Genomic DNA, 16510 nt, shown 5'->3' with positions numbered 1-16510 from the left:
CCACCCAGGAGGCTGACAGGTCCTGCTCCCAATCTCTTTCACATTTAAGATCAGAACAGCACTACCCATTACCTCAAGGGTGGCTTCACAGGGCTCCAGTCCTACCACATCAGTGTTTCTTCACTTACTGTGGTGTGTATCGCTGTAAGTCGGTGAGTGCCAGAATATCAGAGCCCTGGGAAGTTAGAGGGGCTTGTGTCCCCTCAGGTCTGGGGGAAGAAATTAATCCTATATCTCCCAGAAACCTGAGATCTTCCAATGCCAGTTGAGCTCTGCCAAGCACAGGAGGCTACTTCCGCCTCCTTTCTTCTGCTAAAGGGGAAACGTTTGCTCACAGTAAATAGAAAAACATTTTGAAGGCAGATATGTTTGCATGTGGGGGAACAATGGAAAACATTCATTTTTACTTAATCCCAACAGAGTTTATATATTTTTAATAGTAATATTTAGCTTAGCTGTGAAGTGAAAGTTTGAGATCTGTATCCATGTGGTCTCAATTACACATGAGCAAACCACATCGATTTAATGCTAATAGCAGCTCTGATCCCCCACAGGTTTTATATGGGGCTACTTGGTATTGGGCAGGAGGAGGAGAACATGTGTTCAGGGCAGCTGGAGGGGGAGAAGGCTCCTTCTTACCCAGGTCCTGTAAAGGCAAGAATGAGAGTTATAGCCAGCATGGAGAAGGGAACAGATTTTGTCCATGCTGTAGAGGTTTAAAAACCAATAAAATATGCAGTGTGTCCTGGATCTGTGAGGGTCTGGAGGAGACAGTGATGGCCCAAAGGCTGTACAGTTCAGTGGAGGGCTCTGTAATTGATAGGAGAAAGGAAGAGTAATACTTGGGGGGAGTTTTTTATTTAAACATGTAATGCGTTTTGACAGGCTTCTAAAATAATGTGATACCTTTCCAAGCTCAAGCTGAGCTGCGTATGATTGAAAGTGGGATAAATCTCCTGGAGTGTACGAAGGCTTCCTACGTTTACATTGCAAGTAGGGCGTTAAGGAGCAGCGTTTGCAAGCGAGGAGTACCTGGCATATGGCAGCAGCGTAACTTTAGGTATCGTTTTCAGGTCAACAGACAGTCAGCTGAAGCTGTGGAACGTAGGGAAGCCTCACTGCTTGCGCTCCTTCAAGGGTCACATCAACGAGAAGAATTTCGTAGGGCTTGCGTCCAACGGAGACTACATCGCCTGTGGTGAGTAGAGCAGCCATCCTGACAAATGCTAATGGGACTCCTCGGAGCTGGTGCCTCTCCGGTTGCAAAGCATCCCAGCAGTTGTGCTACAGAGCTGCACGGGCTTTTTAATAGAGGATTATGCTGAACTTCCACCCTCCTTCCCAGGGCATGGCGTAAGGAGACCTGACCTAAGGGGGTCTGGACTTGTTTTTCTCCCATTTCAGATGAGTTCTTCATATATGCCAGTTCAGACTTGCTGTCACCAAAAGTCAGCCACTAATGTAGTCACTGTTGATATCACTTACGTCTTTCAATTTTATCAACTGACACATCCCCATGCATCTTCCTAAGGAAGGGCAGCAGCCTGGACCACACGAGTGGTCCTGTACTTGTCACTCAGTACAGCATTCTGCATGGCAAAGCACTAACGCCCTCGTTGCGAACAGCTCCCAAGGACACTAAATCATCCTGAAGCAGTTACCCCTTTGGCGGTTTCTGTCCTTTCACCGCTTAAATTGGACTGTCGAACCTCTGTAAATCCACAGGTCGTGGTGGGAAAGCAGTGACAGGCTGATTGCTGGGGGATGAGCAGACAGCTGTGCCAGCACTGAAGGGAGGACCTCAACTTGTGTGTTCTCTGATCTCTGTACAGCTTGCGAGGCAGAAATTGGGATGGATTTCTAAATAAAGCCTGCACACTGTCTAGCCTCTCTTACTTAAACCTCCACAGACCAAACTGTCATACCTGATTACAGCAAGCAAAACTGTGACGCTGCTACCTGCCTCAGAGCTGTAACGCCGAGCAGACTGGGTGTAACGCCGAGCAGACTGGGGGTAGCGGCGTTTCATGTGCTAACGGAGATGCTCTGCTCTGCCCCAAGGAAGTTGTGGGGGACGGTTGGGATCCTGTACGTTTTGCAAGTGTGCTGCATACTGCAATTGTCTTGTAATAAAGCCTGGTTCTGTTATTAAGCATCGTGAAGGTTTGTTGTGGAGCGCTCCCAGTTGCCAAGGCACCACGAGCTACAAGGAGGAAGTGTCTGGTCTTGTCTTAAACAATGAAAGGACTAAGAAGCCTTATTTCTGTGCCTGCTACCAGAACCTAATCTTGTCTATTTATTTTTTTTATTTCTAGGAAGTGAGAATAATTCCCTTTACCTATACTATAAGGGCCTCTCAAAGACACTGCTGACATTCAAGTTTGATACAGTCAAAAGTGTCCTGGACAAGGACCGGAAAGAAGATGACACCAATGAGTTTGTGAGCGCTGTATGCTGGAGGGCACTACCAGATGGGGTAAGCTTTCTGCTCAGCCACCCAGCTGGGTGCGAAAGGAATGCCTCCTGCTTTCTCACCAAATAGCATTGCTGAGGGTTTGACTGCACTTGGTGTTTTCCCGTTTATGGGTATTGCAGATCAGCACGAGAACGTGAAGATCTGCAGGGTAACTGGGATGCTGGGGGAGAAGACTGCTGTGCTCTTAACTGTTCCACCTAGGTGTTCGAATTTCTCTACTTGGCATCTGAAATCCCAAAAGCAGCGTTGTATTTCTGGCAGTTAATGTTTTTTTTTTTGTGGGTGCATTAGTGGGAGTTTTGCTGCTTTAATGAAGGCACCTGCAGATACTCACTGTGGAGCCTTATCTCGGTGTTACCCTGTCTGTGTGGGCTTGTTCATTGAAACGCAGGCCCCGTGTCTAGATGAGTAGATATGCAAAGGAGGCAAGCCGAGGCTGCGGTCACCTCAACAACTGTTCCAGTGACACTTCATTCATATAGGTAGCGTGTGTGCTAATGCTGCGGGCAGACCTGACGCAGCTTCTGTGAGAGCGGCCTTTTGGCACGGGGCTGCTCTGGAGAACAAAATGCTGCTTTTTAAATTCAGAGCACTCTTGAAATCCTTGCATAGAAAAAAAAAAAAACTTGAGCAAGTAACTCTCTTGTATGTACAAGAGTTTGCAGCTCAGATACTTAATGGGCTTGTTGGGAGGGGGAGGAGAGGAGCTCATCCTAAATACAAGTCTTCCAAGTAGCTGAAGTGGAACGTTGCCTAATTGATGTCCTGAGATGTTGCATTCACAAAGACAGTGTTTTGGAAGGGTAACGTCTACCAATCTGTTTCCGTATGAAGAAACTGCCCCCACAACCGTGATTCAGTTGTCACTGGCATAAACTTCTTTCAGATGGATGCTTCTGAACCAAAACAAAAATAAACCCGAGCGTCTGACATTGCACTTTCGATTTAGAAGTTGCAAGTGGGCTGTTGTGGTTTGAACGGTGGGCGTGAGACTCGGTGATGGAGGGTCACCAAGTTCTTGCTGGCTGGGGGTTTAGGAGGACGCGGTGTACACAGATGGCACACCTCAGATGAAGGGTGGCTGTTGGAAGTTGCGTAATCCATCGTTCTGCTTGGGTAAAAACGTGCTGTGGGAACCTGCGTGTCCAGAAACGCCCTTCCCTGAACTTTCTTCCCTGCAGTGTTTCTCTGTTGGGTTGTCCTGCCCATTGACCTCATGGGCAGCTTTTCTGCAGGCAACAGGCTACCACTGATGCTTCAGCCCTGGTGTTATTTCTGTTGCCATCCGTTCTTTATCAGTCTTTTCTCTGATTAATGTGCTTTACTCTGACAGACCTTCCGCCTAAGTGACTGAGAAACTTTTAAGCAGTCACCAAGGGCTGTCAAGCAATTCTTCATAACCAGTATGAAAAATATTGTGCAAAAATGTAGTAGTTAAATCAAGCCTATCAAGATTACACCAAATAATGTTCAGACTTCACTCCATTAAGCAGCATTCAGAATCTATTGCTATTCTCATCATTTTTTATTTTCCATCATTCCTCTGCCTTTGTCTGGACCTCTAAATTAGCCTGTTTCTCCCGTGGCAGCCGCAGTACCTGGCTTTCATTTGTAAAGAAAGCAGCAAAAAGCTGTGTGTGATCCGAGAGCCACCGGCTGAGTGTTCTGCTGCCGTGTTTCCCCTCTGCCCGTGGTGCCTGCCATCCTGCTTTACATACTGAGTAAGCGGCCAAGAGGCCTGAATGCTTCCTTGCCCTGAGTCCCCCCGAGACAAGAAGCACTCTTCACCGATGCAGCCGCACATCTCTCTTCCCTCTTGTAGGTCCTCTCTGACCTAATTGAGACTTTGCTCATGTTCTTAGGAAATTAAATTACTGCACAGCCAAAGGTCACTTACGTCCACAAAGTCTTGCTCGAACGATGAAAACTTTTATTCTCAATTTTGATCACGTTTCATAAATTTGGCATTAAGTTTTTCAAATGAGCTTCGTATATACAGACTTCCCTAAAAGCTGGCGTGTTTTTAATGATGCTCCAATGAATTAGAGAAAGCCTTTGCCTCGCAGTGCTGTCAGCATCTGTGGGAATCGGGGAACCCGCAGCCTATTTCTGGCTTAATTGCAGACTTTGATCCTGGGTGAGTCACTCTGCCTTAGTTTCCTAATTATAAGAGTTACCGTGCCCACCTTGCACCGCTGGCAGTGATCGCCCCTGCTCTGCCCAAGGGCACGTTGCATCTCAGCAGCCCCAGCCCAGCAGAGCCCAGCACGGGCTGGGAAACCTGCCCCAGAACCGCAGGGAGCACGGCAGGTAAGGTTTATACTGGTGTGGGCATGCTGTTCTCCGTGCCTTGCTGGGCTGGTTCAAAGCTTGTCCCAGTTGTCTCCATGCCGTGGTCGCTGGGCAGTAGGTTCAGTGTGCTACCTGGAGTGCTTCTGAGGGGGAAGATGTGTGCCAGCCTTTTCCCAAGGCTCCCCGGTGGAGCAGACTCTCCTGGGTTTCCCTACGCTGTTGCTCTCAAGGATTGTTCTTTAATTAACGTTTCGAGACGAGTGAGTTTCAGATCTGTCAGTTATCTTGGGAAGCATGAGTACATGTTCTCCTTCACTTCATGCACTTAAGTGCAAAATCTTGGATCCTAATTAAAACTTCACTAAAACTTTCAGATGAAATGTCATCGATTCTTTCTTAAGTCTATTTTGGTGTAATTCAAGCTTTTACTTCCTCCTGAGCCAAAGTCAAGCTGTGCCAGCAGCCCTTGCCAGAACCGATCTTTTTTTTTTTATTTTCCCCCCTCTGCCTTGGTTTTTCTTTGCCTACAAAGATGCAGGGACCTTCTTGCTAGAGCTGTCACCTTTCCAACCACAAAGGTCCAGCTGGTGCCTTCTTTCCACCTGTACCAAAGCCATAACGAGGGAGAGAAATTGTTGGTAAGTGCTTATTAGCATTTTGCATCAGGCTTACTTGCTTTTCAGCTCTTGGGGAATGTTTAGAAATAAGCCCTAGCTTGTAGGCTAATAGTTTTGTCAGACTGCAAAAAAAAACACCTAACCCAAGCAAACAAAAAAAAACCCAACCCAAGCAAACAAAAAAACCTCTCAGCAGGTACATCAGGAAGCAAACCTTTGCTCTGCTGCTTTCAGAGCTGTGTTCTGGACAAAGGTAAATAGGCTGGTTAATATTTTTTAAATAGCATTTATAGTTTGTGGGGAAAACCATTTCTCACTTTTCATTTTACTCTAAAACTTGATCAATATTGAGAAGTAGAGAAAGCTTCAGGATGCTTTTGGCCTAAGTGACCTGATAAACATGAGTTACACACAGAGATGCATTTCAGAACCCGCCCTGAACCAAACCCTTTTATTTCCCAAGTCAAGGATTTTATAATATAGAATCACAGAATCAACCAGGTTGGAAGAGCCCTCTGGGATCATCGAGTCCAACCATTGCCCTGACACCACCATGGCACCTACACCATGGCACTAAGTGCCATGTCCAGGCTTTTCTTAAACACCTCCAGAGATGGGAACTCCACCGCCTCCCTGGGCAGCCCCTTCCAATGGCTAATGACCCTTGCTGAGAAGAAATCCTTCCTAATATCCAACCTGAACCTCCCCTGGCGAAGCTTGAGGCTGTGTCCTCTTGTCCTGTCGCTGGTTGCCTGGGAGAAGAGGCCGACTCCCACTCCACTACAACCTCCCTTCAGGTAGTTGTAGACTGCACTAAGGTCACCTCTGAGCCTCCTCTTCTCCAGGCTAAACACCCCCAGCTCCCTCAACTGTTCCTCATAGGTCAGACCCTCCAGACCCTTCCCCAGCTTGGTCACCCTCCTCTGCACTCGCTCCAACACCTCAACATCTTTCTTGCAGTGCGGGGCCCAGAACTGAACACAGTATTCAAGGTGCGGCCTCACCAGTGCCGAACACAGAGGGATGATCGCTTCCCCAGACCTCCTTTGTTTCTGGCACATCAGTAGGATTTAGCCAGCTTGATTTGAAACAGGAATATGGTCTTCTGATTGGAAAATACATTCTTCTATTTCGTTACCATGTAAGCAGACGATGCTCTGGCATATAGGGATGCTCTGGCATATAGGGATGCTCTTGCACAGGGAATGAAATTGTAGTAGTGGTAGTAGCTCACTGCAGCTGGGTGGGTAGAGATGTTTTACCTGTCTTGGGAGGGTCACTCCAGTTTTCTCTAGGAACGTGGACAGTAGCTGGAAGAGATTGCTTTGTACTTCCTTCTCTCTTATGTGTCCTGTGTGATGTTTTCCCCTTCCCTAGAGGGGACACCTTTTGTTCAGCCCTGCTTTGCCATACTGCAGAGTTCGAGATGTGCCTCACCGAGCTGTGTTAGATAATTACATCTCAAGTAGCCCCTTTCCCAGTCACGGCCAGTGTTTCTCAGAAAGAAGCTGTCAAAAGAGAAACCAAGGCTGAACCTGCTCCCAGGACAGCAAAAAGGTATTACTGCTGAACACAGAAGCAATTTGATTATGTAGATTAAGCATGGCTCAATCTGTCATAATCAGTGCAAAGAAGCCATTTAATTTTGTACCTGTTTGCATGAGTATTCATTACTGCTGATAAGCAGGTTAGCCAGGGAAAGATTTCTCAAGCAGAAATGTCGAGGCTTTGATACCAGTGAGGAGGTGCAGATAAGAGCAGGAGAATGCCGTGCAAATTAGCTTAGATAAAGCTTTATGTACATGTATTTTTTTTTTTTTCTTTTAGAGGGGCAAAGAAGGGAAACCCATTGAGAACAGCGCTGCAGGCTTTAACCAAGTCATCTCCCCACGCTGAGCGGGTGGGCGGTGGTACGTGGCGGATGGATGCAGAGGTCTCCTGGCCCGTGGGAGGAAGGCTCTCAGAGCAGTGGCGTGGTGGTGCTGGGAAAGCATCTCTGCCTGACAGGGGAAGAGCAGAAACCCGTGTTAGGTGTTTTCTCACCTCGTTGTCGCTCTTCAAAAGTCGTTTTAATTTAGGGGAGTCTTGAAACAATCCTCTAGCTGTGAGTGAGAGGAGCAGGCTCTGGGTCTCCAGGCTTCAGGTTGCCTTTAGGCACTGTCATGTGATGGAAGTATCTTCATAATTAGTCTTGCATCTCTGAACTTCTCTTTGTTAGTCTAAGAGGATGGAAATATTCCCTTCAAGTAGGCTTTTGGTGCATCTCTTCAGAGAACAAGCTTTTCTTCCATTTATTTTTCCTTTCCCCTGAACATCCAGCTTTTGTTTCTTAATGATGTCTGGCTTGAATTCTTTAAATAGAAGCCTATAATTGTACCACAATAAGCTGGTCACTTAATAGGGCTGTAATCTTGTTCACTGATGAAAAGTAGCCATCCTTTGTTTCCTAGTAGCCTAATAAATGGTACACAACATGCCCAGTAGTAGTCAGGGACTCTGATAATTTACAGTCAGCAAATTGGCTCCCTTCACTGGAATTAATTTAGCCAATACAAATTATTTCGGGAAGTGATTCATTGCCATTTTAAAGCACTAATTAATTTGGATGACTTAGGAACATTAAAAATGAAACCTCCTTTGTCATTCCCAAATAACCAAATGCTTATTCAGTGTCACTCTTAAGTAACTTGTATCGACTGTAATCACAACTCTTGTAACTTGAAATATGAATTCCAGTGGGGTTTTGGGGGGGAAAACCAAGTGTAAGACTTGATACTTTTTTGGTCTGCTTTGCTGCTGGAATTTCAAAGGCTCAAAACCGATGAGAATTTTGACTTCCAGCTTCAACGCGGTGTCGTTTTATTTTTGCAGCATCCTCAACTAGTTGTTCAGATGTCGGTTAAGATATACCTGGGCAGTAAGCTAGAGCTTACGAGATAAATGCCTGCCTGGAGTGATCAGACCCAAGCTGTCCTTTGCCTGCCTCTGATACCAGCTGCTGGCACAGGTAGCAGCGTGAGTAGCTCCAAACGCGGTATTTTCAGGGAGTTCGCCCGCTCTTGTCTGCCTCATCCTTTCTTAGCCAGGGCTGGCCTGTAGCATTCATGTGCAGCCTCTCCCAAACCAGTGTTCTTGCAGGTTATTTTCCCTCTGTACTCGGCACTGGTGAGGCCGCACCTTGAATCCGGTGTCCAGTTCTGGGCCCCGCACTTCAAGAAAGATGTTGAGGTGTTGGAGCGAGTCCAGAGGAGGGCGACCAAGCTGGGGAAGGGTGTGGAGGGTCTGACCTCCGAGGAACGGCTGAGGGAGCTGGGGTTGTGTAGCCTGGAGAAGAGGAGGCTCAGAGGTGACCTTATTGCAGTCTACAACTACCTGAAGGGAGGTTGTAGTGGAGTGGGAGTCAGCCTCTTCTCCCAGGCAACTAGTGATAGGACAAGAGGACACAGCCTCAAGCTTTGCCAGGGGAGGTTCAGGTTGGACATTAGGAAGCATTTCTTCTCAGCAAGGGTCATTAGGCATTGGAAGGGGCTGCCCAGGGAGGTGGTGGAGTCCCCATCTTTGGAGGTGTTTAAGAAAAGCCTGGACATGGCACTTAGTGTCATGGTCTAGTTGAATTGGTGGTGTCAGGGCAATGGTTGGACTCGATGATCCCAGAGGGCTCTTCCAACCGTATTGATTCTGTGATTCTCCGGTGTGGTACCACGCTACTGCTTCATCCTGGAAACGTGGTGCTCTTCATCCTCTCTCCTGGGATTGAAATGCACAGCAGCTTACAGGAGGCTCACAATGATCAGCTTTTAAATAAAGCAAGGAGGTGTGACTTTGAGCGAGTTTATTCCACTGTTTTTTCTCCCTCTCCTGAAAATCTTCAAAGATTTTCCTCCCTCCTGTGGAAGCTGTCTAAGCCCCGTAGCATACGTGCTGTGAAGCTCACAGCTGGCTGTGCGATGACTTCCCGCTCCTCTTGACATGCCCTCTGCTCTCTGGCCACTGGCAATGCTTTAAAGAGAAAGTTTTCTTTGCCTTTTATTACTTTGCTGCTTCACGGGTAGTAAATACACTTTATTTCTCTCAATCCGATCTTTTTCATGTCTATTTCTCCCTTACTCATTTGAAAATTCTCAAATCTTTGTTAAAAACAAGTGGAACCCAGATTATCAAAAGATACATCATACATCATGCATGGCTGATTTTTTTTTTTCCCCAAATTTTAGCATATTACTCATGTATACCAACACACTCTGCATATGCTGTTTTATATGCTGCTTGAAAAATATTTTCATATGCAGAATAATTTCTACCTTGCAGATAAAAAGATGTCACAAGTTTACTATATATGCTTCTTCGAGCTGAACATGCTCATATACTTTCATACCCATATCTCTTCAAATGCTCATTGTGGGCTCTCTTTTTTCTGTGGTGAAGGAGCATTAATAAAAAATACTCAGGAGACTAACAATATTTTACTCCTCATCACTAGTCTTGGAGTCCAACCGCAGAGAACTTTGTAGGGGAAAAGAAAAAAATCATACTCTGTTATTAAAATTTCATGCATTATATTGAAATCTCAGTGTGTTGACACATCGGTCCATGTGAAAGACCATCTTGATAATGTGATTATGCAAATGACAGGCTTTAGGAGAAAGTGTTTAATTTTGAATCTTCTGTAGAAGAAGAAAAATATCGGTAAATGTTCTTTTGGCATTGCCTCTCCCCGGCTGCAGGACACCTTCGGAGCCGCAGTGGAGCGTGGGCAGGGGTGAGGGGAGTCAGGCAGATAACCCCAACCTCTGTCCGCTGTACTCCTCCCATCTAGTGTGTTTTGGGGAGAAAAAAGTGTATTGTGCCATTTATTGCGCTGTTTCAAGGCTCAACTCTTCCTTTACTAGCGGCAGAGCAGCTGGCCGTGCCGCCGCTGCGAACGGAGGGGGTGAGTCTGTCGCTTTTGTTCGGCTCTGGAAGTTCAGGTCCCCTGTGGTACTGCAGCACTCTGATATCATTCTCGCTTCTATTTTAAGAATAGCTTCTCCAAGAAATGTAGGTGGCTCGGGTTTTGCTTCTTCGTGGATTTTAAGTTTACATTTGCAAACTCCATTTCTCTCTCCTGCAAGGTGAGGCAGATTTTTTTTTTTTCTGCATAATCGCAGAAAATTGCCAAGGGGCTGATATATTTTTTTTTGAAGCGAAGGCAGATCAAAGTCGCACGTGTTTCATGAATGACGGCAGCATTTACTCTTTCAGGCTTTCACAGCCGATATTTGCTTACCAATGTGTCTCTTCTAATGCCGAGAGAAGGAGACAGCGTGCTGTAGATAGGACTGAGATCCTCCTTATTAGCCATCGCTTTCCTAGAGCAAGTGAAGGGAAGGTTGTAGTGGAGTGGGAGTCGGCCTCTTCTCCCGGTCAGCTAGCGACAGGACAAGAGGACACAGCCTCAAGCTTCACCAGGGCAGGTCCAGGTTGGACATTAGGAAGCATTTCTTCTCAGCAAGGGTCATTAGCCATTGGAAGGGGCTGCCCAGGGAGGTGGTGGAGTCACCATCTCTGAAGGTGTTTAAGAAAATACTGGCCATGGCACTTAGTGCCATGGTCTAGTTGCCATGGTGGTGTCAGGGCAATGGTTGGACTCGATGATCCCAGAGGGCTCTTCCAACCTGGTTGATTCTGTGATTCTGTTGATTCTGTGAACGACGTAGTGGTCGACACAATGCTGAGTACTGTTGACATTGTAGTTCCAGGAGCTCATCCCACTGGTGCAGCTGTATGGATAACGGATTGCAGTTCATTGCTGGTGCAAGCAGAGGTCTGAGCAGGCTCTCGTTGTTTTCTAGGCTTTAAAAAAATAAGAGCATCCCAACGCAATCACAAATTGATACACGCTATGAACTGGGGACGCAGAGAAGTCTCTGTGGAGCTGTCATTAAACTTGTAAGTGGATGTTTCTCTCCTGTTGGGACTCTGCTGCTTTAGTAATCATCAATTCTTTATTCAAGTATGAGTTTTTTAAAAGATGAACCCGAGTCAGGAATTCACCTGGAACCTGGACTTCATTCCTGACTCAATCCCCAGGTCCCTGCTCAACCATAATGTTACAAGGTACGAGCTGAAGTGCAGCAATATGTATTCTGTGACCCTTCACACGAGCTGCTTCCCAAACAGTACAACTTAATAGAAACTTATTTGTATTAGGGTAATGCTCAGGGTCGCTCTTATATTATGTATCGAGGTGGAGAGAGAGGAAAACAGCAGATTTGTATTCAGAGACATTTGCTTTTAGAATCAAATAATTGTACAACTGTGTTTTTTCCTTTTCCCACCCAACCTCTGCTGTGCTGCTGTTGAGCCCCTTGGTCTGAACTCTGATATGTATCCTGCTGGGTTCTGGAGATGCTGATTAAATAATTGATTAGGCTGTTGTAAGGTTTGGGTTGGGTTTTTTTTCAGATGATGCCTGGAAAGCTACTTATTGTAAGTTGTAAGCTACTCTCTTCCCATGCTTGATCTTACTGGTGCGCCTTTGTCTCACGGGGCATTTCACCCTCGGTTGCCCTAGGGATTAGAGGTGGCAGGCATGCGCTCTCTTTTCTTCCTTCCCTTTGGGTGGGAAGGCTCATCCCTAGTATTTTCTGGGGTTTTTATAATGTATATTATGTGGTGTCATGGAGCAGAGCCCCCTGAAAGCAGTAACTCATTGTAGGAGCCAGGCAAGGTTTGCAGGTGCTGAGCCAGCACCTATTGCCTGAGCTCAAGCTCCAACCGAAGCTGGTCTCCTCTGAGTCAGAGCATCTCCTACCTGAGCAGCCTTTGCTTTACTTCCCACTGCTAGGTTCATGCTGGCTTTTTTTTGTTTGTTTTTTTTTAAGTTCCATCTCTGCTGAAGTCTCTGGTTGGCACAGAGTGCCAGTGAGCTGAGGTCTGGACGCTCAGAGCTAGTCTCAGTAAGTCGGGCAGTATCCAGTGCTTTATGAAGCAGATGAAGGGGGGTCATTTAAGATAGGAGCTGCAGGGGTAAAGCTAGGTTTCTCGATACTTAGTGCTAAAGGAGGACTCTGGTTTCAGACCAGCAAGAGCAAAGCGAGAGAGAGCGAGGTAGGTTTTGAAAAGCCACTGGCATTAGGCTAACCACCGCCTTTGAAGTCAGCTTCAATGCAGCAGCAGAATTCCCTCGCCGAGGGCATGTGAAACCCTCGCTGCTGGTGGTCTGCCGTCTGATGGTGGGCTTATAACCTCATTCCCTCTAACAAGTGACACTGCTTCAATTACAGTTAAAGCAACCTCACAATATTGTCATTTTTTTCCCCATTCTTCAGTGCATCTACTGATGGCAAGTCCTGCCAGGCCACCACCATTCAGTAGTCGCAGCTCGTGAGCTGCATCAACCTTTCAGTCTAGCGCTCCTAATTAAGCAATTTTAATGGCAGGATTTAATGTTTTACAGAGTCTAAATGAAGCGGAAAAAATGTGAACTGATTTTTTTTTTTCTTCTTTCCAGCACAAGATTTTTATCCGATAATTTAACCTCTGGGTGAAATGGAAGTAGAAACATTTATGCACAGGTGGTTTTCTCTGCAGAAGCTTTACTTTACGTAGGTCTCTGCATTAATAGAGTTACTGCTTGGCTTTGGGCAACTGTTCTGAAATGTTTTCATGTGCTTTTTGCCCTTTCCTTATCAGTAACAAACCCCCAAAGCGGTTTGAAACCCAGTAACTTGTGACTAGCTGAGTGCCAATTGCGTTGCAGGTTAGCGAAAGCAAGAATTTAAGGCTTTTATGATGCTCCTTGTAAAAACAACTGCTCAGACTGGTTTTCCAACAGCAACACAGGTTTTGTAGCCTTTTAACCTATTTAAATAAGACTTAGTTTCCTTTTGGTGATGTTCTGATCTAGTTCTAGCTGACCTTGGACGAGCTAACTATGTGCACGGAGTGAAAACGGTCGCTCCTTTGAAAGCAATCTTGTGTCTGAATTGAAACTACCTGGGTTTGTAATTAGGGTATGTAATTATTTTATATAGGATACCCAGAGAATTATAATGAGTCCTTTCTAAGGAAGAAAGAGAAGCTTTTGCCCCTCCCTGGCAGTGTTCAAGGCCAGGTTGGATGGGGCTTGGAGCAACCTGGTCTAGTGGAAGGTGTCCCTGCCCGTGGCAGGGGGTTGGAACTGGATGGTCTTTAAGGTCCATTCCAACCCAAACCAGTCTGTGATTCTATGATTCGAAGAGAAAGCTTGTATGGCAGGGAAGTTACGTTTAGTAATTTAATGAATAGCTTTTAGACGGAAACAATGCAGTTAAATTCAGGGTGGTGCAGCTGGATGGAGTTGGGTTCACCCTTGCACGAGGTGTTTTGAATTCCGCGAGGGAAGCGCTGCTTCGAATAATTACATCTCTTATATGTTATTGTATATCATAATCGCTTCCGAAACTCTTATCTGGTTGCTAAAGCTGGAGAGGAGTGAGCTGTTTGGTGCAGTCCTAGATTTTCTAGTTTTACTTTTGTGTGTCTGAAGTGAATATTAAGGTGAGCAGAGAGGGGCAGCCTGGGGAGCTGGCAGATGAGGCGGTGCATTGTTTCCCATTTACTTACAATAATGAGAGATACTGGAGGGAAGATAAGCAATATTACGTATACTGGGAAGAAAGATCGCTACAGATCCATTAAATTAAAAAAAAAAAAAGAAGTTCCTTTTACCTGTAATCTGCAGATAGCACATAAATTAACTGCAGGAGGAGGAGGAGAAGCTGCATCCCTCCTCGCTGCCCGCGCTGGCGCAGGCTCAGCATCACTAGCCAAGTCTCCCGGTGTAAATCAGGCATTTTTTTTTTATTTTGCTAGTTTCTAGGTTGATCAATTGCGACCTCGTTGCCTTTTTCTTCCAAGAAAGACCTTCTAGTGCCCTGGCTAAGTTCCTCCCAACCACCAAATAACGGCAAGCCTGTCTAGTCTGAGGAGTATGTGCTCGGGGGATGTCTTGACTCATTTAGAGTGAAACATCCTTGATTAAAATAGGAGGTTAATAGTGCTTCGGTGTGTGCCTTGTTTCACAACTTGCACGTTAGCTCCAGCATTTGAAGAAGATAAATTTGGGCCAGCAGGATTAAAAAAAAAAAAAGGAGAGAAAATGAGCTGGGAGTGAAATACAAATGTCTTTATTTAGTACAAAGGGATTCATCTTGCTGTTGGCTTTCTGTTTTCGTTAGGTTCACACTTGACAATGCAAAAGAAGAAATTTAAGTTGTTGGGGAAATGTGTGAAAATCTGAAGTAAAACAGAAGTTAGCAGCTTGTGAAAGTTTTCTTCTAGTGTTATAGCAGGCAGCAGCCTGCACTGGGAGCTTGAGAGGTTTCTTTGTTTGAAAACTTCAGAATATATAAGTTTACCTTGCCAAAAGTAAGCAAAGAGCTTGTCTTGTAAGTTGTAAGGCTCCTCGTTTTTCCCTCAAAAGAGAGCTGTCTTGGGGGAAGTGAGGACAAAGACAGTCTCCTTACAAGCCCACCACAATCACCACATCTTTGGCTCTTGCTGTTCATCTTGAACCTGGGAATTACCTGTTCTGGAGTGGGGAGGGGAGCTAGGAAAACTCAGTTTTGTTCAGATTTTTGAAGTTTCCATGGTTTTCCTTTGCAAGCAGGTCTGAGGTGGGTTTATGATGCAGACAAGTGTGTTCTCGGCCGGGCTGGGGCTTCTGTAGTAATTTCAGATAACATATGAACGTGGAACCTGAGCCCAGCTCACTACAAATCAAAGTTAGTGAAGTAATGAGTGTGACGCACGCCAAGTCCCATCGTCTCTGTCTCTCCTTATCCAGACAAACACATTGTGTATGTGCCATGTGTGTGGCTTTTTTTTTTTTAGAGGCCATTTCTTTATTATATCATTTATTTCTTCCTTGGAAGCTAAAGCTAGGGCAGTAGATGATCATGAACTCTTCAAGGGAGCTTTCCTGCTGATGATTGTAGCAGTGCATGAGTTTGCTGTGACAAGAAGTAAATCATGTGACAGTGCTGACAGAGGGCAGTTATTTTAATTTTCTTATATCCACTGTATTTTGTCCTGTATTTCTCACCACCTCAGCTCTGAAACGTTTGAGGCATCATCAGGCCGAGAGAAAAGCAGGGAGTACCTGCCACCCCCTCCACCTTCGGCTCTGTGGTGTCTGTTGAGGAGTGAGTCAACAGCAGCATCTCTTCAGAAAGAATATCTAAAATCGAGGGAGGATGAAGCAGATTAGCTAAAAAAAAAAATCAAATGCCAGAAGTGTTTGTTTGTCTTCCCTCACCCTTTGTCAGCAGAGCTGGGGTTTGTATTCTAATATTTATGTAGTTGAGGGATATTATAAAATCAGAGGTACTGTGTCGCAATACAAGGGGTTTTGTTCACTCCTATAATCCCAGTAGGAAAATTACATGCTTTTTTTTTTCTTTATATACTTGAGTCTTTTTAAACTTCCTTTTTTTGCAGTTAGTGTCATTGGTAGCTTAATGGATTTCTTGATTGTTGAGCTCCTCTTTTTGATACAGTATTGTTAGTCTTTGCATGCATTCAAAATGAGAGGGTGCGTTAAAAACAGTCATTTCAATTTGAGATATCTAGAGATAATGTTTTTATACCCACTGTGTGAAAATAACTTGAACAGTAGCAGAATTATCCATTGTAAGAGAGATGATTTTGCTTGTGAATTGGGTTTAAAGATAAAAATCTTTCCTCTTTCCTGGGATGTGGATTTCCTATTCATTGCTCTGTTAAGATTAATCGGGGGCAAGACTTTAATCCAGGACAAAGATGATTGAATTGTCCTTAAACAGCGATGTAAAACATTACCCAGATCTCACTTTATTGAAAGCCTTTTTCGATCTTGCAGTGCTGAGAAACCACGAGTGTGTGAGAGCTGATTGTGAGCGCGTCGTGTGAAGAAGGATGCTTTTTCCTCATTTGCTGGCTCATTAGAAAGTAAAATGCTTTCTATTTTTTTAAGAATGAAGTTGTTAGGAGGTGGTGTATGGAATGGGTTAAATCTGTGTGGTATATTAGCTAGACCTTATTTTGGCATGCAATAAGGGCTCACTCCACCTGCAGAAGCCTCTGACAGCTTAAAGGTCTGCCATTAACTGAGCCGCTGCTGGGA

At 45.3% G+C, this 16510-nt stretch overlaps 1 protein-coding gene across 2 annotated transcripts in view; it reads left to right on the top strand.

Moving 5' to 3' along the window:
- Positions 1-16510, top strand: part of COP1 (COP1 E3 ubiquitin ligase) — a 133634-nt gene that overhangs the window by 96479 nt on the left and 20645 nt on the right. For both annotated transcript variants that reach the window (XM_068416859.1, XM_068416860.1), the window contains exons 17-18: positions 1074-1198; positions 2316-2476. In XM_068416859.1, the coding sequence (XP_068272960.1) occupies positions 1074-1198; positions 2316-2476 (286 nt within the window). The remainder of the gene's footprint in view (positions 1-1073; positions 1199-2315; positions 2477-16510) is intronic.

This window comes from Nyctibius grandis, chromosome 21 (genome assembly GCF_013368605.1).
Source record: "Nyctibius grandis isolate bNycGra1 chromosome 21, bNycGra1.pri, whole genome shotgun sequence".
NCBI classification, from domain to species: Eukaryota; Metazoa; Chordata; class Aves; order Nyctibiiformes; family Nyctibiidae; genus Nyctibius; species Nyctibius grandis.
This window is presented reverse-complemented; position numbering and strand designations above follow the sequence as displayed.